Source organism: Polyodon spathula, chromosome 3 (assembly GCF_017654505.1).
Source record: "Polyodon spathula isolate WHYD16114869_AA chromosome 3, ASM1765450v1, whole genome shotgun sequence".
Lineage (NCBI taxonomy): Eukaryota > Metazoa > Chordata > Actinopteri > Acipenseriformes > Polyodontidae > Polyodon > Polyodon spathula.
In genome coordinates, this window is record NC_054536.1 from 64,582,573 (window position 1) to 64,610,356 (window position 27,784).

Sequence of the window (27,784 nt, forward strand, 5' to 3'; positions counted from 1 at the left end):
CTGGCACTCGTGAGGACCAAACAAGGTCAGGCAGGAAGCTGGCCTAACTGGAAGAATTGCTGCAAAGTAACCATTATTAAGAGTGCAGAATAAGAGGAAGAGATTTGCCTGGGCCAAAAAACACAGAAACTGGCTGTTTGAGGAGTGGAAGTTGGTCTTATGGACCGATGAGTCGAAATTTGAAATATTTGGGTCCAACCGCCGAGTATTTGTAAGACGCAGAGAGGGTGAGCGCATGATTTCTGCATGTGTGGTTCCCACTGTCAAGCATGGAGGAGGCAGTGTCATGGTCTGGGGTTGCTTTGCTGGTGACAGAGCTCAACCAGCATGGCTATCATAGCATACTTCAGAGGCATGTCATTCCATCAGGATTATGGCTAGTTGGGCAGTCCTTCATTCTTCTGCAAGATAATGACCCGAAACACACCTCAAAGTTGTGCAAGAACTATCTGGCGAAGAAAGAAAGTGAAGAACAACTCAATATAATGACCTGGCCTGCCCAGTCTCCAGACCTCAATCCCATAGAACTTGTATGGGATGAACTGGACAGAAGAGTCAAAGCAAAGCTACCCACAAGTGCCCTACATCTCTGGGAATTGATATATATATATATATATATATATATATATATATATATATATATATATATATATATATATATATATATGTGTGTGTGCGTTTAACGGCTTTACTGAAGGTACCGTCTTCATATATCTAGAATAGGATAAGTACATTTTGATGCATGTATTAACTTGTATATATTAAACTTAGTTTAAGATTTCTAAACAAAGCCTGATCTAAACCGTAGTGTCCATTGACCTGCGCTTAAAATTAAATTTAAATGTTATTTATTGATTAAATTGAAAATTCACGATCGTAGTGTTCTCTCTGAGTGCAATAAAAAAAAAGAGAAACTTGTAAAATTGTTTCCCGAAAGATTTGTATGATTTTATGATGGTATAATTGTGTATTTTCACATATACAGCATATTGTGTACATCTATTTACACATTTTTATTGTCTCATTTCATACCGGTTAATGTTTGAAAAATAAGTCTTGAAAAATGTACAGAAAATTGTACTAGTAGTTAAAAAACAACAATGCGGATCACTACTATTCACAATCCTACACTGCAAACTACCAAACAAAAATACCGTTGGTGACATCGAAAGAAAAACTGATGCTCTGACAGGAATTTATTGACTATTCACCGCGTTTATTAATTTAATTTATCCCTAATGAGAACTGCAATGCTGGAGAGGCCTTGCTTTTGGTCTGTTTAGGAACAGGCTCACGGTTGTTAAGTCCGTTGCTAAGGAAGTGACGCAATCATTTCTAAGCCTTATTGCTTAGTGCTTATCCTGTTGTACTTTGTTCGTACAGATTGGGTGAGTAAGCAACGAGCTGTGATGAATAAGGTTTACCTGTACTAGCTTTGTAAATGTATACTATACACATAGATATCACATGCAGAACTGGTCATGTGTAAGTGGGGTATTTGGACATATTCATGCTGGTGAAATAATTTTACTGTTGTTGATGTACTTGTTCTACATGCTTGTGTGATGTCTACTTATAGTGTACTACTGTACTGCAGCCGGATGTTTGCTCATGCAAAAGCTGGAGATGAGGTTTCGTGATTGTCGGTCAGTGTCACAAGTTAGGATGGGGTTTAGGGTCCGTTTGTTTTTTATGATCCAGGCTTGCCCCGATCATGCAGTGTAATGGACTTGATGAAACTGATGAGTCAGAGGAGCCTGTACAGACAGTTCTGCTGTATTGCAAAGCTGAAAGAACGGTATCGTAGTATTAATACCACATTTCTCAGTGAGCTACTCAAATGTAAGGCTGGGGCGATGCTTACTTTTTCAATATCGATATATAGTTCTCCAAAAAAGCAGATGCATCGATTTGTCGACGTTGTGAAAGGGTAAAAAAAAAAAAACGCAGTAACGGGGGGCTGTGGCTAGCTTTAAAAATTGTTATGCATATAAAATTGATGACTTCTGTGTTAGCATATAGTAATTAATGGGTGGGTGTGTGTGTGTATATATATATATATATATATATATATATATATATATATATATATATATATATATATATATTCATTTGTACCAGGTGGTGGTCATCCTTATCATTAACAAGTCAGAGTAAAAATGTCCAATCAAGAGAAGAACGAAAAACATTTTTTTTTAAATTCACTGTCCACAGCAGTTTAGTAACAAGAGTGTTGTCCATGGCTTATATTTTAGTTGTGTTAAGGAACATAGTAGTGACCACATTTTGTTTTAATTTAAGCGATTACTCGCAATTTCTTACAATCTGCATGAGTAAAATGAGATCGTCACACAGGCATGTCTAATTTTTCTTTTGCTCGTGGTAAATACAGGTGATGGGCACGTTCAGCAGTTGTCGGCTGCACTGGCAATCATTTACTAACTTTCGACAGGGTGGCATGATTTCTTTGTGATGTGTATAATCAGTTATAGTTTATTTTAATTAAAAACGACTTTCACATGTGCAGTTTAAACAGTCTTGAAATACTTAATGCATTAACTGTGCGACCTACATGTTTATAAACGATTGTGTCGATTTCAAAGTAGCCGTATTTTTAAATTTTTGGATTTCAAAACTTGAAAGTAAATTATCGTGAAAGTTTTCACGAATGATGTTGCCCAGTGGCTTGTGCTGTTATGTCTGGTATAAACACGAGTCATGTAAATGATATTAAATGCATAATGTATTACATATAACGTTGTTGTTTACAGATATTTGTTTATATATTTATTTTATATACAGTGCACTCACAAGATTGGTATTGACAGTGAGAAACACAGGGGATATTTTATTAGACAGCTGACAGTTTCTCACTGCAAATACACCCAATATCAGTCAAACCCTTTGTGTGTGATAATGGGCCACAGGTAGACATACTGTGCAAGTTTTATATTTCTAGGAGCCTCTCTGCCTGAAATGCACGGGGGATATCGAATAATACAGCCATAGACTAAGATATTGTCAGCTGTCCAGAGGAGGTCCCCTGGCCTCGAATGGCGTCTCCACCCCAGGACTGTAGAACACATCTGGGAGTGGTTCGGCAGAGCAGTAGTAGATCTCTTCACCTCTTTGGTTCTCGATGAGAGACCTTGACAGTCCCTTAGGAGTCGACGCCCTGGCCCACGAGTGGCCGGCTTGTCTCCTATGTGCCTTCCCACTAATACCACTGCTCCCCGCCTGCCTAGAGAGGGTCAGGGTAGAGAAAGCTAAAGTGCTTCTGGTAGCTCCTCGGTGGCCCCGAATGACCTGCTTCTCGACCCTGGTGCAACTGCACGGCCAGCCGAGGCAGATCTCCCTGCGGGCAGATCTCCTCTCTCAGGCTCAGGGCGATCTGTGGCACCCGAACCTCCAGCTGATGCAGCTATGGGTCTGGCCGCTGAATGGGAGCACCTGTCAGCTCAAGGGCTGTCATTGGCAGTTATTGCCACTATTCAGAGCGCGAGAGCTCGCTCTACCAGGTCACAATACGTGTATAAGTGGCAGTTATTTCAGGACTGGTGTCTGGCCCAGGGCCAGGACCCAGTTACCTGTCCCATGGAAGTTATTGTACAGTTTCTCTAAAAACTATTAGATGTCTTAAGGTCCCCTTCCACATTGAAGGTTTACCTAGCAGCCATATCTGCTAGTCACGAACGTATAGATGGTTTATCGCCTGGGAACCATTTCCTGTTGTCCCAATTTCTTAAGGGTGCGAGGAGGCTGCATCCTCCTAGGACATCTAGCCTCCTCTTGTGGCGTCTTGATGTGGTGCTAGCAGCCCTTACAAAAGCCACCTTTGAGCCACTCTACACTGTGGATCTGAAGCTCATGTCTCTAAAGACTGCATTTTTGCTGGCTATTGCTTTAGCAAAACATGTGGGCAAGCTGTATGTACTTTCAGTGCACCCTTCTTGCACTCACTTCTCTGGAGATGGGGCTAGAGTCTCCATGCGACCAAACATGGCATTTTTGCCTAAAGTAATATCTCCATTCCACGTGAACCAATCTGTGAAGTTGATGGCATTCCATCCTCCTCCCTGGAGGAGCAACGGTTGCACATGCTCTGCCCAGTGCGGGCATTGAGGTGCTATATTGACCGTACAAGGGGTGTCGGACACATTGAACAGTTGTTTGTGTGTTATGGTTGTATAGCGTTGTGCCAGGCATTGTCTAAACAACATCTGTCCCATTGGATAGTGGACACCATTGCTCTGGCTTATGAATCTGCTGCGAACCAGTTCCTTTGAAACGGAGTACCCGGTTCCTGCTTTGGACGAACTGTATCCAAATATCAAGGATCCAGTTCCAGTGAGAACTAGTATGTTTTTAATAAAACGAATTATTAAAAACATAAAACCGTTAATGATTAAAATACTTTTAATTTCTGTCAAAAATCCATTTGATAACTATAAGTGACACTTCACATGGGGGGAAAAACACGCACTTAACAAAACGAACGTTTCAGTAAGGTTTTTGATGAACCACCAAACAATCTTAAAGTGTTTAGTGCACACTTAAGATTTTGTTTCACTATACAACTTGTTATGCTTATATTCAAAATAAATATACTTTGCATACAAAGCATTAGCAGTAATTAAACAATGTATTGTTTTATCACCAGTGTTCTGATTCAAATATGAACATAAGGTGACATTTTATCTGCAGTTAATTTGGGGTTTTGAAAACAGTTGTTTAAATGGATGCAAAACGAAAAAATGTCTAATGCTACTTGCAGCTCAAAAATTACCATCTTATATTATTATAAGCAGACTTGACAACTGTGGCTTTGCCGCGTGATGCACAAACCCTGAGTGCCTCGCTAAGCTGCTTGTTACCATGGCAACTTACCACACTGGGGAAGCCCAGTTCTGAAGGTGTGGCTATGGTAACCACAATAAGCTTGATGAGTTGATGAGGCAGTGTGGCAAAGTGGCTAGTGGAGGGGAACAGGTGTAGCGGTGATGCGATGCAGGAGTGACAGGCAAACAACAGTTTCCAGTGAAAAGGTGCTTTTATTTATAATACAGGTCTGGTGACCATAAAATAATAAATCCCCGGCGATACACAACAATGTGTAAAGCGCGGAGATAACAAAACAGGGCACAGTCCAGAACAAAAATGAACCCACGGTCACCAGTCCTGGGTGAGTGCAGACGTGAGGGTGCGTGGTGAATACACAGATACGGTGGTGTGCAGGGGTGCTCCGGACAGTGCTGACCCTTTGCGACAGCTCCGGAGTAGTGCTCTAACTGTCTACAGTGAAACAAACACAGACAGTTAATAAACAAACACAACACGTATATCACAAAAACACTGCAAGTTCCACTCTCGCTCCTCCTTCCTCCAAACGTTCTACCCAAATGAAGGAAAAGATCAGCGTTACCCTGGCCCCTATATGTAATCCCGCATGATATCTAGGTAAACGGTTGCAGCTGCCTCTCGTTTACCTTTCAAATCAATACGGTCTTACAACAGAGTCTCGCTTCTTACCAGGCTGACCCACTTCCCTGACCCGGAAACGAACTGTCAGGCCAGCCCTTCCAGATACTTCTCCTCTCGTTCTTTAGCACCCTCACAGGTAGGGAGGAAGATTCATCACCAGAACTCATATTTCCGTCACAGGCAGCCACTGAATTTGAAGCAGTTCAAATTTCTGCTTAGAGTCCTATTATCAGAAACAGAGGGTTTATCAAGATCATCTTACCTAATCTCATCATTGGAAATCCCCAAATCAGCGTGTACTGAATTTGATCAAGTCCTGTATAACTTCATTTGGAAAAACAAAAACAAAACACATAATTAAAAAATGTGATCACAAATAAATATGGTGAGGGGGGTCTAGTTTTAGATTTAACAATGTTTGATCAAATAATAAAGATAAAGTGGATTAAATGGTACTGTGACAAAGTGCCCGCCCCTTTGTGTATTTTCTATTATATGTTGCGTGTGGTGTGTTAAATGTTGGTGTATAGGCATTGGTACACAGGATATAAACAGGTCTGTGTTTCACGTGTGTTTAAAAATGTATAATTGTATTTAGGCACGGGATTGTACATCACTTCACGTGCATTTAAAGTAGTTAATATCGAGTACGAGGTTGCACATAATTAATTCACGTGCTGGGATTCAAGTGATTAATTAATTGGTAATTGAATCCCAGCACAACAGTATATATAGATGCACGTTTTACTCACTCGGGGTTGTTGGGTGTTCGGTGAGTAGGGAACGGGAGAGAGAGGAGGAGAAACCAAGTTAATTATATATTAATTGCTATTACGGGCTGGTGGGACCAGCACGATACTTGTTTATTTAAATTCACCGTGTTTGTTAGCGTGTCTATCTGCTCACCGTTTAAGTGTTAGTCCGTTTTTGTTTGTCTATTTATTTTGGCGTAAAGTGCCGTGTCCTGTCCTTCTGTTTGTTTAAACCTTTTATTTTCAATAAACTGGCGCAAGCAAGCGTCTTCATCATTTCACCTCATCTGTCCTGTCTGTGTATTCATTTCCTGGTTCTGACGTCCTCCACTCCGGCCATCTTTGTGACAGGTACCTACAAAATCCAAGTAGTATTTGGAATATTATACCCAATTGTATTATCCAACAGTTAGGAGGCCTCTGGTTTTTACTGCAGTGCCCCTATGATGTGGGAAAACTTCCATTTAAACATGCAAACTTTCACAAACAGGCACTCTTATTTTGGTCACTTCTCTGTAAACATCATCTTTCTTCACATAGAAGTTGTTTTTGTTTTTTTTAATAAAAAAATTGTTAAATACAAAAATAAAACTCTCTTCCTAGAGCAATGGTATAATATTAATATTTTATTAGTATTTCAATTAATTCAGATGGTCAATTATACACATACTCAGAGTTTTTAAATACATATTCAATTTTCACCAAAAGAGTATGCTATTGTATTTGATGCAATTCCAGATGGTATCTTGACTATTAAAAGGCACCACAAATACTGTTACAGAGGGTATATCTCTCGCTAGCTATGAACATGTAATAGTGAATTGAATTTCTGTTTTAGATAAGAAGTGTAGTAACTGTTTTATTAGAGACCTTTGTAACAGAAAGGTAATGCCAGCAGCCATATCTCCCTGGTCTTCTCGATATAATGTTAAATGGAATAAAGTGTGGACTATCCCTTAACAAACAAGACTAAAGAAGTATCATACAAGTTCATAAGTATTACCCCTGTAGCAGTCTTTTCAGCTAAATATATTCCAGATCTAGAGGACAGTTGTGTTTATTGTTTAACTGAAAGGGAATCTATTGAACATTTATTTATTAACTGATTAACTGCGCATATACTAGAGTATTCTGGACTGACATACAAATCTTCTTGAGTACAAAAAATAGGGAAAAAAATAAAAATAGGTGGTGCTATACTTTTTTATTATAATGATTCCAGTGTGAATGAAGCGGAATTATAATATGTAATGAACCTTTTGATCATTTTAGGTAAATTTGATATTCATAAAATGACATTTTCAGGTAAAAAACTTAACTATTATATTTATATAACCACTTTTTATTGGGCATAAAAAAAGTAATACAAACTTTATCCTTACAAGCAGGCGAGTCAGTGGCAAAAGGCATGAGTGCGTTTTAAAACCTGTGTAAATTAAAGCTTGGTCTACTGTTGTGCTGCAGACTGTAACCACCGTTCAGAAACTTCCAGCACTTTCCGTAGCCGATTTTATGTATTGCTGGTACCTAAATGGCAGCATGCCGGTTTGTAGGAAACTGAATAGTAGGCTACTAATAAAAAAATAAACACCACAATTTGTGTGTCGACATGTAATTTGATCATGTTCATTGTTATTTTTATATTACTGTATACTACATAGAACAGTGAAGTACAACTGTTAAAATATACAGCAGAATAATACATCAGTGCCCACTAGTCCATGTGTTTTTCATTAATATGATCAACTACTTGTATTCATTTTAAATCATTTATATATACTTTACAAATTGTAATAAAATATGAGCGTGAATTTAGCGAGCAACTTGCCTTAACATCGTAGGTGTGAAACTTTTGGTTTTCAAGACACCAAGTGTACACAAATTATTGTCAATCCCCTGATTTGAAAGAGTTTTCTCCACTTTTTAAATTAGTTTTATAAAAAGCCTACGCAGAAAACAGTGAGGGCGCCATACTGTCCAAGGAAGTAAGCGTTTGTGACGAAAGCACTAAAGAGCCATATAGTATCTCTGATCAAGTGCTTTAAGAATACTTGTCACATAGTGATTGGTATTCCACTACTACATGGGCAGGGTTTGCTGTACAAAAGGGAGAGTGTTGCTCTACTCCTGGTTGGTTCTTGATACAAAATAAGGAGAGTTGGGGAAGGAAGCAACAATCCTGCTCGAATCTAGGCTGTTGGTTGACAAAAACAACCTCAGCATTTCCTAAATAAATAAATAGTTAAACTGCTGTTTCTCTATGTGGGCAATAATTAGCTGTATATATGAATCCTAAGCAAAATTACACAATAATCTACACTTTGGCCTTGTCTTAAGTTTACAAATGGATTTAACTGAAGGCCATTTTGGCCTTGCCTTTTTTATAGCCAATTTAGAGCCTTGCATAAGCATATCCAGAATTAAGTTTAAAAAAAAAAAAAAAACAGCTAAAGACTGAAAGATCTTCAGCACACATTACCAGTGATGTGGCTAACGCTATAAATGATTTTAAAGCCTTGGTAATCACTTCTTTCAGCCAAAGATTGTGTATCACTGTATTAAAGTTCATTCATTCAAATTTGATGACAATGGTGTTATTCTTTAACTCCAGGCAACTAAATGATTATTTTTGCAAGTGTCAGCAGAGGTTGTGCATGAAGGGGCAGTGCTTCAGTAGATCTTAAAAAGTAGGGAACCACGAGTTGTCACTTTGTAACTAGTCCACACCAACACCAGCATTTCATTTTTTTTCAGAGCAGCCTTCCAGTGTTTTGAAAAGTAAGATGTCTTGCATTCCAAAATTGTTTAAGTATGTGGACGAACACCAGGAGCTCTATATTGAGGTAAGATTGAAATATTGTTTGGCACAAGCTTATAAACTGTAACTGTCATTGAAACTTAGTATTTGAAGCAGTGTATAATGGCAAACACTAAAATGCTGCAAATGATGTGTTTCTAATACTTTTAAAAATAAATAAAAATTGACACTGATTTATTCAGAAACGCTGTTTGTGTAAACAGTAAGATCATATAAAAAGGTGATAATAAACACAGAATACATTTTTGACTTATTTATTTCTTGCTTAATTTGTTCTTTTAAATTATGTTTTTCTCTTTTGAAAATAAAACTTTGTAATAAGTTTTGAAAATGTACCTCAGACTGTGTCTTTAGATAGTAAGGTTGTTTCCACATAGATTTATAAGCAATATAATTTGTTAAACAAAACAATGGTTTGCTCAGACTTTATTTTCTGATATCTGGTGTCTCTATATTGTTTGGAGCATATAACATCAGGCCAATATTGTGGTGGAAGTCACATGCCTGTACTTGCAGGATGTGCTTTTAATGACTTGCAGGATTGTAGTTGTGTAATAGAAACTAAAATTAGAAATGAATTAGCTAAGCTGGTTCTTACTTCTGTCGCAGATGAATGCGATTTGAGGTCAAGATAGCTGTAAAAGCTGTGCAGCTTCACTGTTTGCTGTACGAAGGATGCACCGTGTTGCAGCCCTATTGACTGCACAGCTATTCATCCTAAATGCAGGCTGCATTTACGAAATTGGGAAAATTGACATTTTAGGAGATGTGCTAAATTTGTAATAATAATCTATGTTTTTATGTAGCGCCTTTCATAGTGGACCACCATCACAAAGCACTTTATAAGGTACGAGACTAGGTTGTGTGAACTATGCATCAGCTGCAGAATCACTTACAACAACATCTCACCTGAAAGATGGAGCACAAGGAGGTTAAGTGACTTGCTCAGGGTCACACAATGAGTCAGTGGCTGAGCTGGGATGAACTGGGCACCGCCTGGTTACAGGCCTGTTTCTTTAACCACTGGACCACACAGCCTGCTACTGTACCTCATACAAGGTACTCCGTCCTCTCAACCAACAGAGAACCCGAAAGGGAGAATTACATACACTAGAGAGATGTGAGTATATGACTGAGAAATATTTGAGGTATTTTAGAATGACAGGTGAAAGGTTTGACAGTCTGTTAAACAGATTGAGACCACTGCTTCAACGCAAAAATGCACAGTAATGCAGCAACACCTACAGAAAGACTTGCAGTCACACTGCTCATAGCAACTGGCAATTCCCAGCAAAGTGTGCCACAAGCTTCTGACTCCAAGCTCCAGGGTTTTCTTGCTCTCACAAATCTATAACAGTCTTCTTCATCGGGCTTTACATTCTCTCCAGTCCTTTTCTATTTTTTTCGGAATAATACAGACCAACATGGTTTCAATTATTTGGACATCTATATTCTTTGTGAGGGGGTGTCACGAAGACGGCTGTAGTGGGTGACGTCAGACCAGAAACAGGAACCAGGAAATAAACGAGAGAGGTGGAGTTGGGTGGAGCTGAGCGATTGGTTTCGCTCAGCATTAAATAATGAACAGACAGAAAATAAAAGGTTGTAAAGACAAACAAAACACAGGACACGGTACTTTCGCCAAAAGAGACAAATAAAACGGACTACACAGACAAACATGGTGAGCTGATATTTTAGCTATTACTATGATTATTACCTCCGTCTCCACTCACCGAACACACAACCCAGAGTGAGTGAAAACATGCTGCTTTTATGCAGCTGTACCAAGACTTGATTCCTAATCAATCATTCAGTTGGAGTCGCGGTACAGCTGCACGTGAATTAATAAAGTGCAATTCCCCGTGCTCGCATATTACATTTTACCTGCGCATGAAGTGCTATGCAATCCTCGTGCCTAAATACAAATATATGTTTTAAACAACTCGTGTTCCACAGACCCATTTATATCCCGTGTACCAATGACTATACACCAACATTAACACAGAACACGCAACATATAACACTGAAATACACACAGGGGCGGGCAACATTGCCACAGGGGATTATATAAATGTGGATGTTTACAAACTTCTGTTAAGACTTGGTTACCAGCGTACGACCAGGCAGCAAATATTGACATTTTTCAACATTATCCGACCCCATGCGATTTCAGGTCACAGAAAAGACAGTACACTTTATAAGGTACATCTAAAAAAAGATGCACATCACAAGAGGGTGGATGATGTAATTTGGACCTGTCACACAGGGTAAAATTTTTAGAATTACTTTTATACAGTATTTCTTTTTTCTCTTGATTGATTCCGATATGTGTCAACAGAGCAAAACCGGCATCTCAGTGTTGTGAACACAAATAAGCATCTAAAATAGATCTTTATAAACCATTAGGCCATGTACTATTCTATAGAGTTGGTGTATTCTGCAGACAAATATACTTGAAACCTTTCCCGTTTCACCTCTTTAGCGACTGGCAGAATGGGTGGCAGTGCAGAGCGTGTCCGCATGGCCAGAGAAGCGAGGAGAGATAAAGAGAATGATGGAGATTGCTGCCAAAGAGATTGAACGGCTCGGAGGAACAGTGGAACTTGTGGATATTGGGAAACAAAAGGTAAATTCGCCAAGAACAGATACACATTTCTGAATTGGATTCTGCTGCAACCTGATAACAAGTTATGACATTTCTGTACTGTACATATGTATTTTCTATTTTATAAACCATTTTCTCTGATGTGCCATTCCCATCACATCATGTTCTCAGGAATGTTTTGTTTTTTTTCATTTAAAAATCTGCCCTTTTTAGTTTCTTTCTGAATGGTTTGTTGCTTTAAAGATATTGATTTTTTTTTTTTTTTTTATCATTTTCCCTGTTACTCAGTCTAACCGAATGTCATTTTGCCTGCCTGCCTGTGTAGTCTTTCCATGTTTTTTGCCTCCTAATTCGAAAAACCGTATATCATTGTATGTTGACCTTTCAATTCTGTAGATGCCACCTGCTTCAGTATCACATGAATTCTCAAATCCATTTCTCAAAAAACATAATAGCTGATTGAATACAAAACTTTATATAAATAGTCATTGCAAATATATCTTTCTAACTCTGTAAATTTCCTTTTTTTTTTTTTTTTGGATAGCTTTCAGAAGGAGGTGAGATCCCCCTGCCACCCATCATCCTTGGAAAACTGGGCTCAGACCCCAAAAAGAAGACCGTGTGTATCTACGGCCACCTGGACGTCCAGCCAGCTCACATTGACGATGGCTGGGACACTGAGCCCTTCACACTGGTGGAAAAGGATGGTAAGGCACACAGGTTGTATTTTAAAACAGTTTGGTTGATTTAAATCACAGTTCAATATAGGCCTGCCACAAAAGGATATAGTACTTTATGGCTAAATAAAAATGGATTAAACTATGAACAGAAATGTTGATGGATGCTGTGTTGTTGATAAGATATCTACAACTAGGAGGAGCAAGTTACTTTTGATCTTGTTTTCCAAAGTCCACTTGGCTTCATTGTGACATACTGTAAGTGCTCTCAACCATTTGCTCAGCCACTTGGGTGTTTCAGAGGAATTGCAGGGTGCATTGGTAGTGAAATGTTTCTCAGTGGGGAAAGATCGTCTGTTAAACATTGCACAAAATTCACAAGGTGTTTTTTGTACTGGAGAAAGGTCAAGTCAAATTTCTCCACAACAGATCACCCATTAGCTTTACCAGTCTCAAGGCAATCACAGGTGTGGCAAGATACTAAAACATTCTAAAGGTTGTTAATTCTTAAGCTTGTTAGATGGTTAACAATGTCTTTTCTGAATACAGTACATACTAGAGGGCAAAATAGGACTACCATTGCATCCATTCCTGTTTTTACTGTGTTTAATAAGACACACCTGAGCTTGTTACTTATACACTGGGGTTAATCAAGCCCATAGTAAAACCTGGAATGGATGAGACTGCTATGCAATAGGAGTCTTATTTCCACTTCTGCTACATCTAGGCATAAAACTTCACAATGATTGTATATTGATTTTAGCTTACGGCTCAACTAGTTTGCCTTATTGATATGTGTCTGTGTGTGGAGTGGCAGTGTGTCTGAGAATGGAAGGTGTGGGGTGGGGGGGTCCCTGAATGGCTCAATGGCTCCCCTCGGAAAAGCACTGCCGCACAACGTGCAGGGTGAGTCATACAACCAGAGAGCGCAAGTTCAAATCAAAGTTCAAATTCTTCGCTGGGGACTCCAGGGGGTGTTGCATTGGCTTTGATGCTCCCAGGTTGGGAAGACGGTGTCGGCTTAGACTGTTTCTCCTCCCTGCCCTACACGCCAGCATCTGCCAATTGGCTCGTGGGATCGGAGGATGCCCACTGAGTCCCTGAGCTGTGTGGGCAATTGCTGCAGGGAAGGAGAAAACAATAATAACCGGGCATTCCAAATTGGGAGAAAATGTAAAAATAATTGGAGAGAATGCAAGGTGGTCCCCCACAACAATTGATCATTTCACTGAGCTTGAGCTTTTATCTGTCCTTTACTCCCAGAGTAAGGTGTAGGTCATTTAGATATTCCTAAAAAACACAAACAGTGTTACGAGCGTGACTTATTCACTTGTGGTCTGTTACAGGAAAGCTTTTTGGAAGAGGGTCCACTGATGACAAAGGACCTGTGCTGGCTTGGTTGAACTGCATAGAAGCTTATCAGAAAACACAACAGGTAAGGGAAATCTGTGCCATGCTGATGCCTTGTCAGCATATGGGAAGTTCAAAGGTCCACAAGAATCTGTACATTTAGCAAATGCTTCTCTTGCTAAAGTGTTATCAGAAGCAGATATCAATGCTTTCATCATTAACAGTTAGTAGTTAAATTGTAGTTGCGCACAACGTTGACTCAGTAATCTTTTAAAGACTTTTGCCTTAACTGTGCCACAATGAACATTTGTTTCCCTTACTTTCTGGGCTGGGGTCTGTACTTATAAAGCTGGTTTCACAGAATTTGATTTATTGGGATCACAATACCTTACCTCAGGGCTGCACGAATGTTCGTGCCCACGCGCACGATGTGCGTAGAAGGATTTGGTAGAGAGCCGAAGATTAAATACGTTATACCTTTCAATATTTCCGTTCCAGCAAAAGTTCTCAATTATAAATACAGTATTTTAAATTTATTCGCTGCGTAATGGCAATGTAGACTCTTGTTTGTACTTCTCCAGTCCACTTCAAACATAAAAATAAATAATCTTATTATATTTACTTTAGATTCCCCCTGATACAGGTTTTATTATTTTTTGGACTCTGTCCGAAATCTATTCTCAGGTGTCATTTGCACAGCACATTTAAGATTCCTGTCCTAATGGCAAAAAAAACAAAAAGCAGTATGATAAGTGTTAGGAATTAAATGTACAGGGCTAGAATTTGTAAGCTTTTGCACTAGCTAAATATTTCCATCACTCACAGTTTAGGATTAATTAATATAAATGTTGTTTTTTTTATTCCTGCAATGTAAAAGGAGCTGCCAATCAACATCAAGTTCTGCTTCGAAGGAATGGAGGAGTCTGGGTCAGAAGGGCTTGACGACCTTATTTTTGCTCGCAAAGACTCTTTCTTCAAGGGAGTTGACTATGTCTGCATCTCTGATAACTACTGGCTGGGCAAAAACAAGCCTTGCATCACATACGGACTCAGGGGCATCTGCTATTTCTTCTTGGAGGTAAACAGCTGTGTTAAGTTTTGAAATATGGAAACTGTAGATTGAAATAAGTGAAGCTAGTGAGGTTCAGCAGTAAGTTGCATTCAGCTTGGGAAAATGATGCTAGTAAATAACTCAAACAAAACTGTCATTTATCTGCTTTGTTTGGCTCTACAGCTATAGCCAAAAGTTTAGCATCACCCTTTAGAATTAAGTACCGATAATTATGCTTCATAAAGTCAAATGAAACCTGCTGAATAAAGATACGTTAACATATTGAATTAAGTACCGCTTTGTAGTTTTCCATAAAGTTAACAGAAAAAAAGGGACACATTTCTAAAAATCTAACATGAATTATTATGGCTGCCAGTAGACACCTGCGATGTCCTTTTGTAGTTTATGTTAAATAAAATATCTCAATTGTGTTTTTTATATATATGTTCTTTTGTAAAGAATGTTTCAATCCTAAAGTTCTAGGTGATGCAAAACTTTTGGCCATAGCTGTACATGCTGGTAGAATTAACGGGCAAACCAAATTTAGCTGCTTCCACAAAGCAAAAATGAACAAGCCAAATTTCTTAACCACATTCAGTGTTGATAGTGTCATTGTGCATCGGATATGGACAGGTGTCAGTATTGAGAATATGTCTGTATTAAAAATTGCCAATTTTGAGGACGACATAGACAAATAACATTAGTGCCATTATAGCTTGACTTTCCACGCAATTTATGTGGGCCTTTTGTTAAATATTTGTAAATACGTTTATTTTGAAAAATGAAACACCTGCCATATGACTGGTTAGTTTGCAATGCAAAAGTCATAATATTCAGAACGTTCTTGTTGTGCATAGACACTGTTATAGAGGTGTATTGAAATGATAGGTATAACAAATCAGGTGACACACATGCTTTGCATGTTCCCTGTGCAGGTGGAATGCAGTGACAAGGACCTTCACTCGGGTGTTTTCGGAGGTTCAGTGCATGAAGCCATGACAGACCTCATTGCCCTGATGAGTAAGTGATGGTAACGAACTAAAACGAAGGTGTATGTGTCTCGGTTATTGTAAACATGTATTTTTAATTTAAAACGTGATATCTGGTACTGTACTTGGTTTGTTGTCCATAAGACCACACCTCATAAAGTGGCTTCTTTCCTGTCAATAGTCAGTCAACTTCTTCCCCAATTGACTGGCATGGTTTCAGTCAGTAACATGGTATGACCCAGAAGACACTGCTGAGGTGACATGACCTAGGAAGTGCAAGTATAAAATATTTCCTGTAAAACAAACACAGAATTAAAGTATCATGTTTTAAAATTAAAGTACATGTTTTGCTATCAAATCTGCACATTTGAGAGATATGCAGCTAATGAAAGGGCAAAATGGCTGAGATTTAGGGCATTATTTTGTTAGCTACAATTTCAATATTTTTTTACATTTCCACAGCAAACTAACTGTTTTCTGTACAGACTCTCTTGTAGATAAGAAAGGTAAGATTCTTATCCCTGGAATTTATGAGGCAGTGGCTGCACTAACTGATGAAGAGAAGAGTTTGTATGATGAAATCGACTTTGATTTGAAGGAGTACTGCAGAGACGTGGGAGCCAACAGGCTTCTGCACACCACAAAGGTACAAATGGTCTTTACAGCTCAGCCTTACAGTGGCCTGCAGGGCCACAACTGAAGTGCACACTGAGAGCAGTGATAATTCTGGTGTCTCCACTCAACACGATTCCCTCATTTCTGAGCACTGGAAACAGTTCATCTGTGTGCACCGTCAGTTATTGACTTGCATTGATCAAGTTGAAATTGTTGACACATGAAAACTACCAAAAGATGGCGGTATTGTACCTTAACTTGGAGTGAAGTTTACTAATTTAAAAGAACATGACTGAATTCAATAAGGGGGTAGAGATATTAGGGACACACAGACGGAAACTGTTAGCCAACAGAGAATCTCGCTTTAAACTGAAACCAACAATGTAAGTGCACTTAGAAAATAAAAGTAGGCAAAATCTGCAGGCTACATAGTATGTGTTACAGTTGATTAATGATGGATTTAAAGGTCGTTTGACTAATGGACTACATATCTGATGGTCTTTACTCTGCAATAGGCACCAGTTTCCTTTTTTTTGTTTAAGTCAAACCGTCCACATTACAGTATTCTGGCTACACATTTTATGCTTTTACCCATACCATACAGTGATGTTTTTCTTCATGTCAAGCATAGAATCTCTTGATATTTTTTTTTTTTTTTTACAATTTTGAAAGCAGTTTGATAGGAAGAGCCAACATAAAAATACGTACACAGTTTATGTTTATTTTATTTATTAATTTATTTATTTTTTTTATTAAATCTCCTGTCTGCAGGAACAAGTTCTGATGCACCGCTGGAGGTACCCATCGCTCTCCCTGCACGGCATTGAGGGAGCTTTCTCTGCTTCGGGAGCCAAAACCGTCATTCCCAGGAAAGTGATTGGAAAATTCTCCCTTCGCCTGGTGCCTGACATGGACCCAAATGTCATAGAGAAACTGGTAGGCAAATGAGGGAGCCAAGGCATTTTTGTGTGTGTGTTTGTGCTGACATCCCAGCCATTAACGAATACACACAGAGCTAGGTTCACACAGCCCCCGATACACATGTAGTTTTAAGCAGTAAATGATGAGAAATGACAAAATATGCTTACTCATAACAAGGTGTAACACTTCAGACAGCTTTTCTTATTTTAAAATATCTCTTCTCCATTATGGAAAAATACACCTAAATATAGGTTGCGTTCAACTTTCTAAATGTATAAGTAGACAAGTCAGAAGTTTTCCTAATTTTGTTTTAAATGGTTTACTGGCTTAATTAGGAACACATACTATTATCTGCTTTTTCAGTACTGCATTGAATATGGCACTGTGCCTGTTATGCAGTACCGTGTTACAGAGAATGTCGATGACCTCCTGAGTCGCACTGTCTTCTCGGCAGGAGACGGAAAAGTTTACATTCTAAAGGATTACACTTTGAATTAATTTCTTATCCTATTGGTCATCTCAGTCATAACAGATTACGTTGTTTTCCTTGTTGCGTTGATTGTAGCAGCACGTTGTTAAGGAATGTCATGGCTGTGGTCAGCTTACGGAAAGGAATTGGATTTGTATAATTCGCCGCTTGCTGAAAAACAGGAACACAATGTTGAATCAAACATTCTTGTTTTAATAACTTTGGACACATTTGTACAGTAATAAAATGTATGCATTTGTAATGTTGACAGTTTGTTTGGAAATGTATTTAAACAGTAATGAATGGCTTCCTGGTGCTTTGCCAATCTACATGCTCATCTTGGCAGGGAGTACACAGTATCAATGTACCCATAGTAGTTTTTTTAATGAGCATTTCAAACTTGCAGCAAAGTTTCACGCACCAGTTATTTTCAGTACAGTAAATTTTAAAGCCATTCAAAGTAAATACAAATTTGCTGCTAAATTGTACTGCTAATATGAAGAAGGGTCCTACAGCACATAAAATGTAAACTTTTTTGTTAGTAAAATTTCTGTTTTATGTTTGTACATATCTTGAATTTGTATGTATTGCTACCCATTCGTCTTTTCAGTTTGCTTGTGCAGTACTGGCATACAGTATATCAATTTAATGTTCATTAAGTTACTTATTTGTTTGTTTATTTGTTTTTTCTTAAAGGTTGTTGATCATTTGACCAAAAAGTTTGCTGAACGTGACAGTCCCAACAAGATGAAGGTGACTATGGGACATGGAGCGAAGTCCTGGGTGTCTGACTTCAACCACCCCCACTATGTAGCTGGCAGAAAGGCCATCAAAACAGGTATGTGACAGTGTGGAGGAAAAAGGCAAACTACCATTGATGCAAGATCAGGAGACCTGAAAAAGACTGGTATTACCAAACAGAATAGCCACATTAAACAAATCACAATATGTGGTAATTGTTGATTTTATCAGAAGCTGGATATAAAGGTCAGTTTGGTTGTTTGTACGTATGTCACAAAGACGACTGTAGTGGGTGATGTCTGACCAGACAGGGACCAACACAGAACAGACAAAGACGCGGAGTTTGGTGAAGCTGAGTGCTTGGTTGTGCTCAGCATTTAGTAATTAAACAGACAGAAAATAGAAGGATTGAAAGACAAACAAAACACTGGTCACTGGCAGCCAAAACAAAGAGACAAACAAAACGGACTTCACAGACAAACACGGTGAGCTGTTACTATGATTACTATTATTACTATTACCTCCGTCTCAATCCCGTTCACCGAACACACAACCCCGAGTGAGTGACAACATGCTGCTTTCATGCAGCTGTACCGAGACTCGATTGCTAACCAATCATTCAGTTGAAGTCTCGGTACAACTGCACATGAATTTAGTGCAATTCCCCATGCTCACATATTATTACATTTTACCTGCACATGAAGTGCTGTGCAATCCTTGTGCCTAAATACAAATATACATTTTAAACATCTCGTGTCCCACAGACCCATTTATATCCCGTGTACCAATGACTATACACCAACATTAGTGCTCATAAACTAATATTATATCGTGTCTACCAACTACAATGCACCAACATTAACACCATACATACAACATATAACAGAAAAATATGCACAGAGGCGGGGCACACTGTCACAGTATGTCACAGTTGTTATATAGTATTGGATATACAGTACAAACACCAATTATGGAAACATTTGATTTACAGAAAGGGATGGGAATTTTATTGTCCATTTTTGCTCACCCAGACCTCGTATTTACTAAATAGTTTGGTATCCCTGAATAGATAATCATCTCTTTTAACGAGACATCTCACAAGTTCACTGGTACGCTAAATATGATCCATTTACTACCAATGCTAAATGACTGGTTGGAGCAGTTGTTCTCTGTTTTACCCTTCCCAAAACACCTATTTCTCTCAATGGTGACTGCCAAGACAATATTGAATGCAGTGTTGTTCTGGGCAGTCCTTGGCCAGCAACCTTTTTTTGAGGGTAAAATGAAGGTAAAATGCCATACCCCGTCATTCTGCATTGATAGTAATGGGGTACCACTGTGGAACAGATTGCTCTTTCAAATATTTTGAATATTTGAATATATGTTTGAACAGGACATCATTATCAACAGAGATATCAAGATATTTAGTAAGTAAGGGATCTGAGTAAGGAAAAATGCACAACAAAATCCCCACCCCTAGTCTTGCTGTAAATCATTTTGATTCCGTAATTTGTCGGTAGTGTATGTCATGGGAACTATTTGTTCATGGCACGAATAGCTCTAGTTTTGGCAGAGGATGTGTGTTACTGACAGACTTGTTTTGGTTTTTGTTTTCTACTCAAAGTCTTTGGTGTGGAGCCTGATCTAACAAGAGAAGGAGGAAGCATTCCTGTCACCCTGACTTTCCAAGAAGCCACGGGCCAAAATGTCATGCTGCTACCACTTGGAGCTTCGGATGACGGAGCGCATTCCCAGAATGAGAAGATCAACAGGTGAGAAACCAGGTTAACAATTAAGGGACAGACCAAAACTCCCTTTATTTAGACTTCTATCCTCAAGTCATTACTACAAAGTGAAGAGTTAAGAAAAACTAATTGCTTCTCTTAAAATCCCCTGAGTTTATACTGGACACTTTCATTGCCAGACCACATACCCTTTACCCTATTGAATAATGTATTGCTACTAACTTTGTTGTCTCTCTTCACAGGTCTAACTACATAGAGGGAATCAAACTACTGGGAGCATATTTCCATGAAGTGTCTCTTCTAGAGTGATCTCAATCAGGATTTTCAACATGCAGTTATAAACGGTTTTATCCAATTCTTTTAATTCAGCTAAAGTCAAATAAAGGGCAATACTGGAACCGGTACTGAATTTTCCTTTTCTTTGTGAGTAGAGCAGAACCCCTGATACTGTAACAGCTGAGTTCAAGTACTGTGAAGCCATAAATATTTGCCAGCCTTTTATTTGCGTTTCTCGCCTATGAAAAAAAAAACGCAAACATTTTTTGGCACAAAATCAAATTCCACTAACAAGACATACTTTGTATATTGCAACAGGTCTCCAACATTTCTGGAGAAAAACAGGTTTTATGGGTGTTATTCGCCAGATATTTTAGTAACAAATATTTATGGCTTTACAGTATTACAGAAACAATGGGAATCCCTAATCTAAGGTTAAATGTAGTGAATCTAAAGTTTCACTTAATTTAAAAGCATAATTCGTAACTGGTGTTTAAGGGAAACGTCTTTTGGACTTGCAGCCAGCTGGAAATGTATACATGGGTTTCAAAAATAGAGGTTTCAATAGTCCATTTTGAGTGCTGAATCATGGGAGGAGAAGGAGGTGGTTTGCAAGTGTACAATACTTTCAAACATAGTTTTTTGCCATCTGCTCCAAAATCTTTTCCTCAAGGTGGTCTTCTTATTAAATGCAGAATTAAATCGGTTCACATGTCTTTTACAAACTTCAGACCTTTAAGAGGATGTCGCATTAATAAAATGTAGAGCTACTTTTGTATCTGATCTTGTTCAGTCCTGGGTGGAAAACACATTTCCCTACTGAATCAGGTTATTTCTCTGTGTCTGCATACTACTCTGGATATTCTGTGTAATGGGACTGTCGGACATGGCAAGGCAGTTATACATACTGCTGGTACTTATTGCAAATACATCTTTATCAATCTGTTGTCATTTTTCAAGGCACACGGTAACATACAGGATAAAGGGATCTTTTCAACATACCTAACCTATTTCTAGGACTTGCAATTTTCGGTTTTAACTGGTAATAACCGAAAAAACACCCCCGAAGACCTATTTAGAAAATTAGTTTTTTATTTGTTTAAACTGATAAACCTGGCTTTTGGCAATATATTTTAAATAATGTCAATCGTGTACTACTGTCTTTCTACATAAAGAAAACCGCTTTTAGAAGGCAGACAGTGTGCAAAAACATTACCACTGACCAATCGTCAATTTTTTATGGACCTATGTAATAGAATACACACGTTAGAGTGACTTGTGAGTGAAGTGGGCTTAAAAAAACAAAAAGTCTATAGTATGATAGATACGTGGGTGGTAATGGGGTGTAAAAACGAAATCTATCTTCTCACTATCATCGGATTCAAAATGCATCCAGAGTTCTACATTGCCTGAATCCTAAATGTGGACATCCTCACTTCAACACAGTAAGTTAACTTTTTTTTATGTGTGTGTGTCTGTGTGTGTGTGTGTGTATGTATATATATATATATATATATATATATATATATATATATAAAATGAATTCAGAAAGGTATCCATTGCAGTTTATTCTACAAACTGAAAATGAATGCGTTTCAGTGCATCTTTGCAATATTTTACACTAATTCAGTTTTATTGATCAGTTATTCTGCATTCCTGAGATGGGTATACAAAAAATAAAGATTTATTTATGTCTCCAAACAGCTATGATACTCTGTGTAAAGTTCATAATTTCGCTTTACCTTCTTCCTAATTATGACCACACTGGATACCTGCACATGTTTATTGTAGGTTAATCATTTAAAAATAACTAAACAAAAGAAACAGCTGGTGCACTGCAGAGGCTGGTAAATCTGCAATGCCCTGTAATTATATTAATCTGAATTCTAAAAAATATATGTATCATTTGTGTTGGTTATTGGTTAGATTAATTTCTTATAAATGGGCTAGGGGGCACAGCAGACTTATTCATTAGTCTTTCATGCCTTTCACTTCTTCAGGCATGGGTTTGAAACAGGCCCAAGTTGCAAATGAAATGTTTGGCACTCAACTTGACTCCCTGTGAACTCACAGGACTGTCCTGCTGGGTGTTTAGTCAACATTGAGGTGTGTTTGTTTTCATAGCTGTGATGGGAATCTATCAGGGTACCTCATGGCACCAGGTGTAACCAGTGTCATTGTCAATGGCAGTCACCATTTTTTAATGTAAGTTAAAGGACAAGCCTTCCTGGACCTGATGGCTGTCTTTTATAGAAGAAAAAAAAAAACCTAAGCTACCTTTAAAGATGACTTTAAAGTGGCTAGTTTAAACAGGGTATAAAAGGCTGCTAGGAATTTAAGGAAAGCAATTTCTGAAGGTAAGAGTGACCTAGTCCACTTACAGGTGGCACCAGGCATGCATTGGAAACTTGTTGTCTTTCCGAATAGATATGGATCAGTTGAAGTCACTGAATAGATATAACCCACAGGTTGCCCTTTAGGAACACCAGTCTATGATGTGTGGCAGGATCTTGTTATAATTATCTGTAAATACAATACCAAGTTTATACTTTTTAAAAAACATTTTGGTAAATATCTGACTTGTATCAACACACTATACGTGCAGGTGTTTTGTTGCTCTTTCTACACACTGTTAAAAGTAACAAAACTAAAGTAGCAAGTTGCACCAAATTTGCTAGACTATATGGCATGCAGAGACCTTTACACAGTCAGAACTACAGCAACATGCACTATATTTTGGTTGGATTATTTTGGTTCTAGTACATCTACTGTAGCAAGGTGTGATAGTGTGGATGCTTCTCTCTAGAGCTGTTCCATCTGCAGCAACCTCTATAAAAGATCTGTGTTCTAAAAGATGTTTAGCAACACAATAAAGTGTTTTTATTTTTATTTTTTATTTTTTTAAAGAATACTACTGGTATTCTTCTATGGAACTGTTCAATCAAACCTCCAGACATTGATGGACACATACTCTCAGCACAAAAATCTAAAGTATTATTATAAACAAACAGAAATGTCATTTTCTGTTGGATACCACAAGTTTAGTACAATGCTATTAGAGTAAAAAAAAAAAAAAAAAACACTATTTAGAAACTCCAGCTCAATATTCATAAATATACAGCGGCCTCGTGTGATACCTAACTCATTAATGTTCAGAGATGACATGAATCTCAAAGACACAGTGCTTGTTTCAGTATACTAAATATGTGAAAGCCCCTAAAAAAATACAAAAATATAATGTCCATTGATGAAGTGGCTCACTATTTGTTGATTGAATCCAGCAGTTAATATTTTATAGTTTCCTGAAAGACTTTTCCAACTCTCTCTAGATGTGTTAAATTGTGTAACAACCTCGAGAGGTGGCGGGAATCTTGGAGGACCTCCATGATGGACAAGTGGTAAGGACACTGATTGGGCAGAGGGGAAAGTCTGCCAAGAGGTCTCCTCCAACCGGATCTGAGTAGCGAGTGGGGGCGGGCCAGCATATAAAAGTTGCAGGAATGAGGCGAAGGGAGGAGAAAGACGACAGGCAAACTGATAGGAGTGAGGAGACAATACGCTCTGTGCATATCTTACTTCCGCATTCTTTTATACCGGCATAGTTACTTCCGGTTAATGTCTGCTTGCATTAGAATACACTATTGGAGTCTGATTTATGACAGCTTGTGAAGTGCCATAATTATGAAATCAAAATATGAAAAGTATGTACTCGTACTATATTGTGATTGTCGAACTATAAGTGTTTTAGTTAAAGTTGCTCTTAGGACTGAAGTATTTGTATATTTTACCTGCTCTTACTATATCGTGAATCATGTATATTTTGTGACAACTCTAACTCACTCTGCTAAGAAAATAAATAATAACATGTACTTTATTGTGATAATAGCATAACCGGTTGGAATTTAATACATTTGTTTATGATAAAATTAGCTAAGTGGCAAACTGTACAACATTTTCAAATTATTGTTGTAATGCTATGATGGTTTTATATTATTTCAAGCACTGTATTCCCTCAGACATAACGTCTATATTGTTGTTGTTAACCAGTATCAAACAAAGACAGGCTGACAGGTGAAATCAGTGTGAGTGCCAGTTGTTTCAGATCGATGAAGAAGAATGAGAAGCCGCACAGTTTGAGTATAGGATACAAATTAGTGTAGCTGTTGTTCAAGTTCAAGGTTTGATTTAGTTACATGAGTTAAATTTCAATTTCTTTGCATTATTAAAGTTACAAATACTTTTTTACACTAATGAACAAGATCAATCGTTTATTTTAAGTTATACTAAAAACTTTACTGTACTAAAACTTAGTTATGACTTCCTCTAGTTATGAATTCCTTTGTTTAATGGTTGTCAATATTTTGTGTTTTATTGACTTATAGTTTTTTTTTTTTTACTACAGATTGTCTGCTGCACACTTTTGTGTGTTTTGTTGCTGTAAATTGCTCTCGTGGATGTTGTTGAGCCACTTTGTGGCAGGGAAAAAGCCCTGCATGTGTAAATAATGTATTGTTTATATGTATAGCTTAAATAAAATATTGAACATGTGTGCACTAGATATAGCAGGTTTTTGCAGTTGTAAATAAAGTTGAAATGTTTTAAATTTAAGTTTGGCAGGGATGGGGTTAAATCCAACTCTGCCAAATCCATGTGCAGAGTGTGGCTGGGGCTTAATTGACTAATTGATGAACAACAAAAAGGAGCCGGAAAGCCATTTTTAGTCTAGTTTCAGAAAGCGCGCTGCCTCACTACTGTGTGGAGAGCCAGGGTGAGTGAGTTGTGTAGGGATTAATTTAGGGGATTTTGATCCCACAACAGTTTATTTCAGTGTGTCAATGAAGGTTCCGGAGCCGGACCTCCCTTTTAGTGGGCGCAGCGCTAAGCCAGTGTTTGGGAAACTTGTTTTTAGCTGTTTTCTCACTGTGTTTTGTTTTGGAGTCCTCCTGCAATAGGGCTATCAATGCTGGTACCCTAGTGGCAGCCACCTGTTGTTTATTTGTAATAAAACCTGGACGCCTGAGTAGCGTTGTTAACTGCATCCCTCTGTCTCTCTCTCACATCATTCAGCAGACACCCACAACAAAAGTAGCAGGTACTAATACTCCCTGTTCCACACTTCTTTTTAAGTTCTTCATTTACAGGAAAAGAGTGAAAGCTTACACTAGAGTTGTGTCTCTTCCGACGTTGAACAAAAAGGGTCACAGCAATGCCCCGAGGTGCTTCCCCCTAGTTTCTGATATTTCAGATTTCAGTTTTGTACCTGTGGCACTCATTGTAAGAATAAAACAATATCTGATAGAATAATAACAAAATAATTTTCAACAAACACGCGTATACCAAAAAACGAAATACGGTCAACAAGTATTAAACAGGAAGTACGCCATTAGTACTGTGAAGCGTGAGACGGGCCCCGACTACAGTAGTACCAATACCTCCCCTCCTCGGAACCTTGCTGAGGGAAGCGAGAGGAAAAGAGGGAGTGAAACGGACAACGTGTCGGGACTGACAGAAGAAGGGAAGCCGGATGGGAGTCTAAGTGACGAGCTTTATGACAAAGTGCATCACAGTTATAAAGATACATATTATAAAGTCTAAAAAAAAAGAATTTCGTTACATTTCGCTAAAGCGGTTTCATTGACGTCAGGTATATTAACGATGTAATTTACTTGGGTATTTAGGCATGTAACCTGGTGTGTGATTTATTGCCATGTTAAAATACCGTCAGAGAAGACACACTAATTTCCACATTATGTAGATTAATATGTACCAGTCTTGAACAGTTGTATAGATCTGGCAGTTTTCAAACCTGTTGCATCACCTCTGTGTCGCTTCTGTTGAGTATGGTCAGAAAGATCTCGTCTCCAATTAAAAAATCGCATCGCGTCTGGTGTGTGGAGACCTTAAGCCGTATCCATACGGGACGCAAGCGACCCATTTAGAAGTCACTGCAGTCCAGTATCCACACCACCACCGAGCAACGTAGCTTTGAGAAACTTCTGCGTCGCTATAAAACCTTTATTTATTTATTTATTTAGTCGCACGACTGGAATGGAACTGACCAATCAGAAGCCAGATTAACTCCCTCGACACACATCAAAAACACGCCTTAAAACACGACAGTTTTTAATCATGGATGACCTACTGCTTTTTCAATTAAATTTCCAGTACGGAGTCGCAGCATATTCCACGTCGTCTATATTATATATATATATATATATATATATATATATATATATATATATATATATATATATATATATATATATGTAGTCGTTCAATGCAAATTGAACGACTACAAAGACATCCAGACAAAAGGCAATGCCTGGTGTATTTAGCAGCACCGAGATATTTTCTTTCTGATTATGTTTATTAATCTTTCTGATTCTAGGTTTATTAATAAGCAAAAATAAACTGGACGATACATGCAGTCTACATATCCAGCAATTAAATGAAAAATGTGCGCTTTTGCTGGCTTTTAAAAATGACACAAAAAAAGGTCCCGCATTCACACAACTTGAACAGGTGACCTAATTTTAAGCTGTGGCTTTTTTTTTTGGTTTGTTTGTAGGCCAATAAAAGCTAGGGACAATGTGTCAGATGTTTTAAATTGCATTTTACACACACACATGTATGTATGTGTCTGTTTACATACTTGTGTGTGTAAACCGAAATTGTCTATTTCCAGCAAAATAGGCTAACTTGAAAAAAGTGGTAAAAAGTTTGAGGTCCGTGGTAATTTATTTAAAAAAAAAAAGTACGATTTACAATCTCTGTTGAAAAAAGTCATGATTTATCTATGTACATATTGCAATTGCGATGCGAACAAGCTAAATGTCTGCTTCTCCCCGTAAACTGGCAAAGACAATATTCTACCGTAACTATGGTTACTGCAGACTCTTGATGACACTGAACCACCTACTGAAGCCTTGTTATACAATCCGATTAAGCGTTAGTTACGTTCACGTTGTGCACTGTTTTCTTTTTCTTAACATTGAAAAAAACATGCCGTCGAAATTAAAAAAAGGTCGATCAACCCAGTTTGGGAAAGAGAATATTTCATTTTTGAAAGACCCACAGATTATTTTATGGAGTGCGCAAGATGTGGCCAAGTAATGAAACTAGTCAACAGTGGCTCGCGACCATGCTGAAACATGGTGCAAAAAAATATCTAAGACTTCAAACATGCCGACTGTAGAGAAGGATAGATTCGTCAAGGAGGTCAAAGCCAACAGAGGAAGCCAGGTAAAGTCAATGACCGACTTTGTTAACAGCAGTCTCAAAGATGCACAGAATG

The 27,784-nt window shown here is 38.1% G+C and overlaps 1 protein-coding gene across 3 annotated transcripts; it reads left to right on the forward strand.

Annotated features, from left to right (window-relative positions):
• The first annotated feature begins 1,323 nt into the window (after window positions 1-1,323).
• cndp2 (carnosine dipeptidase 2) lies at window positions 1,324-20,618 on the forward strand. Of its 3 annotated transcripts, none has more exons than XM_041245719.1 (12): window positions 1,324-1,388; window positions 8,988-9,076; window positions 11,534-11,677; window positions 12,201-12,363; window positions 13,680-13,768; window positions 14,561-14,761; window positions 15,670-15,754; window positions 16,209-16,369; window positions 17,110-17,274; window positions 18,425-18,566; window positions 20,094-20,241; window positions 20,457-20,618. In XM_041245719.1, exons 2-12 carry the CDS (start codon window positions 9,017-9,019, stop codon window positions 20,521-20,523), a joined length of 1,425 nt encoding a protein of 474 aa, XP_041101653.1. In that variant the 5' UTR covers window positions 1,324-1,388; window positions 8,988-9,016; the 3' UTR covers window positions 20,524-20,618. The 3 variants fall into 3 exon arrangements, with proteins under 3 accessions (XP_041101653.1, XP_041101652.1, XP_041101649.1); XM_041245718.1 differs by having other exon boundaries at window positions 1,331-1,388; window positions 8,993-9,076; XM_041245715.1 differs by lacking the exon at window positions 1,324-1,388 and adding an exon at window positions 1,701-1,798 and having other exon boundaries at window positions 8,993-9,076.
• Window positions 20,619-27,784: the final 7,166 nt, after the last annotated feature.

What these genes read in the sequence shown, in the direction of transcription:
- cndp2 (XM_041245715.1), top strand. Translation starts at nt 1,715, where the DNA reads ATGCAGTGTAATGGACTTGATGAAACTGATGAGTCAGAGGAGCCTGTA. An exon ending in ACCAGGAGCTCTATATTGAG is followed by an intron (nt 9,077 to 11,533) that starts GTAAGATTGAAA and finishes TCACCTCTTTAG; the next exon opens with CGACTGGCAGAATGGGTGGC. An exon ending in GGCTTCTGCACACCACAAAG is followed by an intron (nt 16,370 to 17,109) that starts GTACAAATGGTC and finishes TCCTGTCTGCAG; the next exon opens with GAACAAGTTCTGATGCACCG.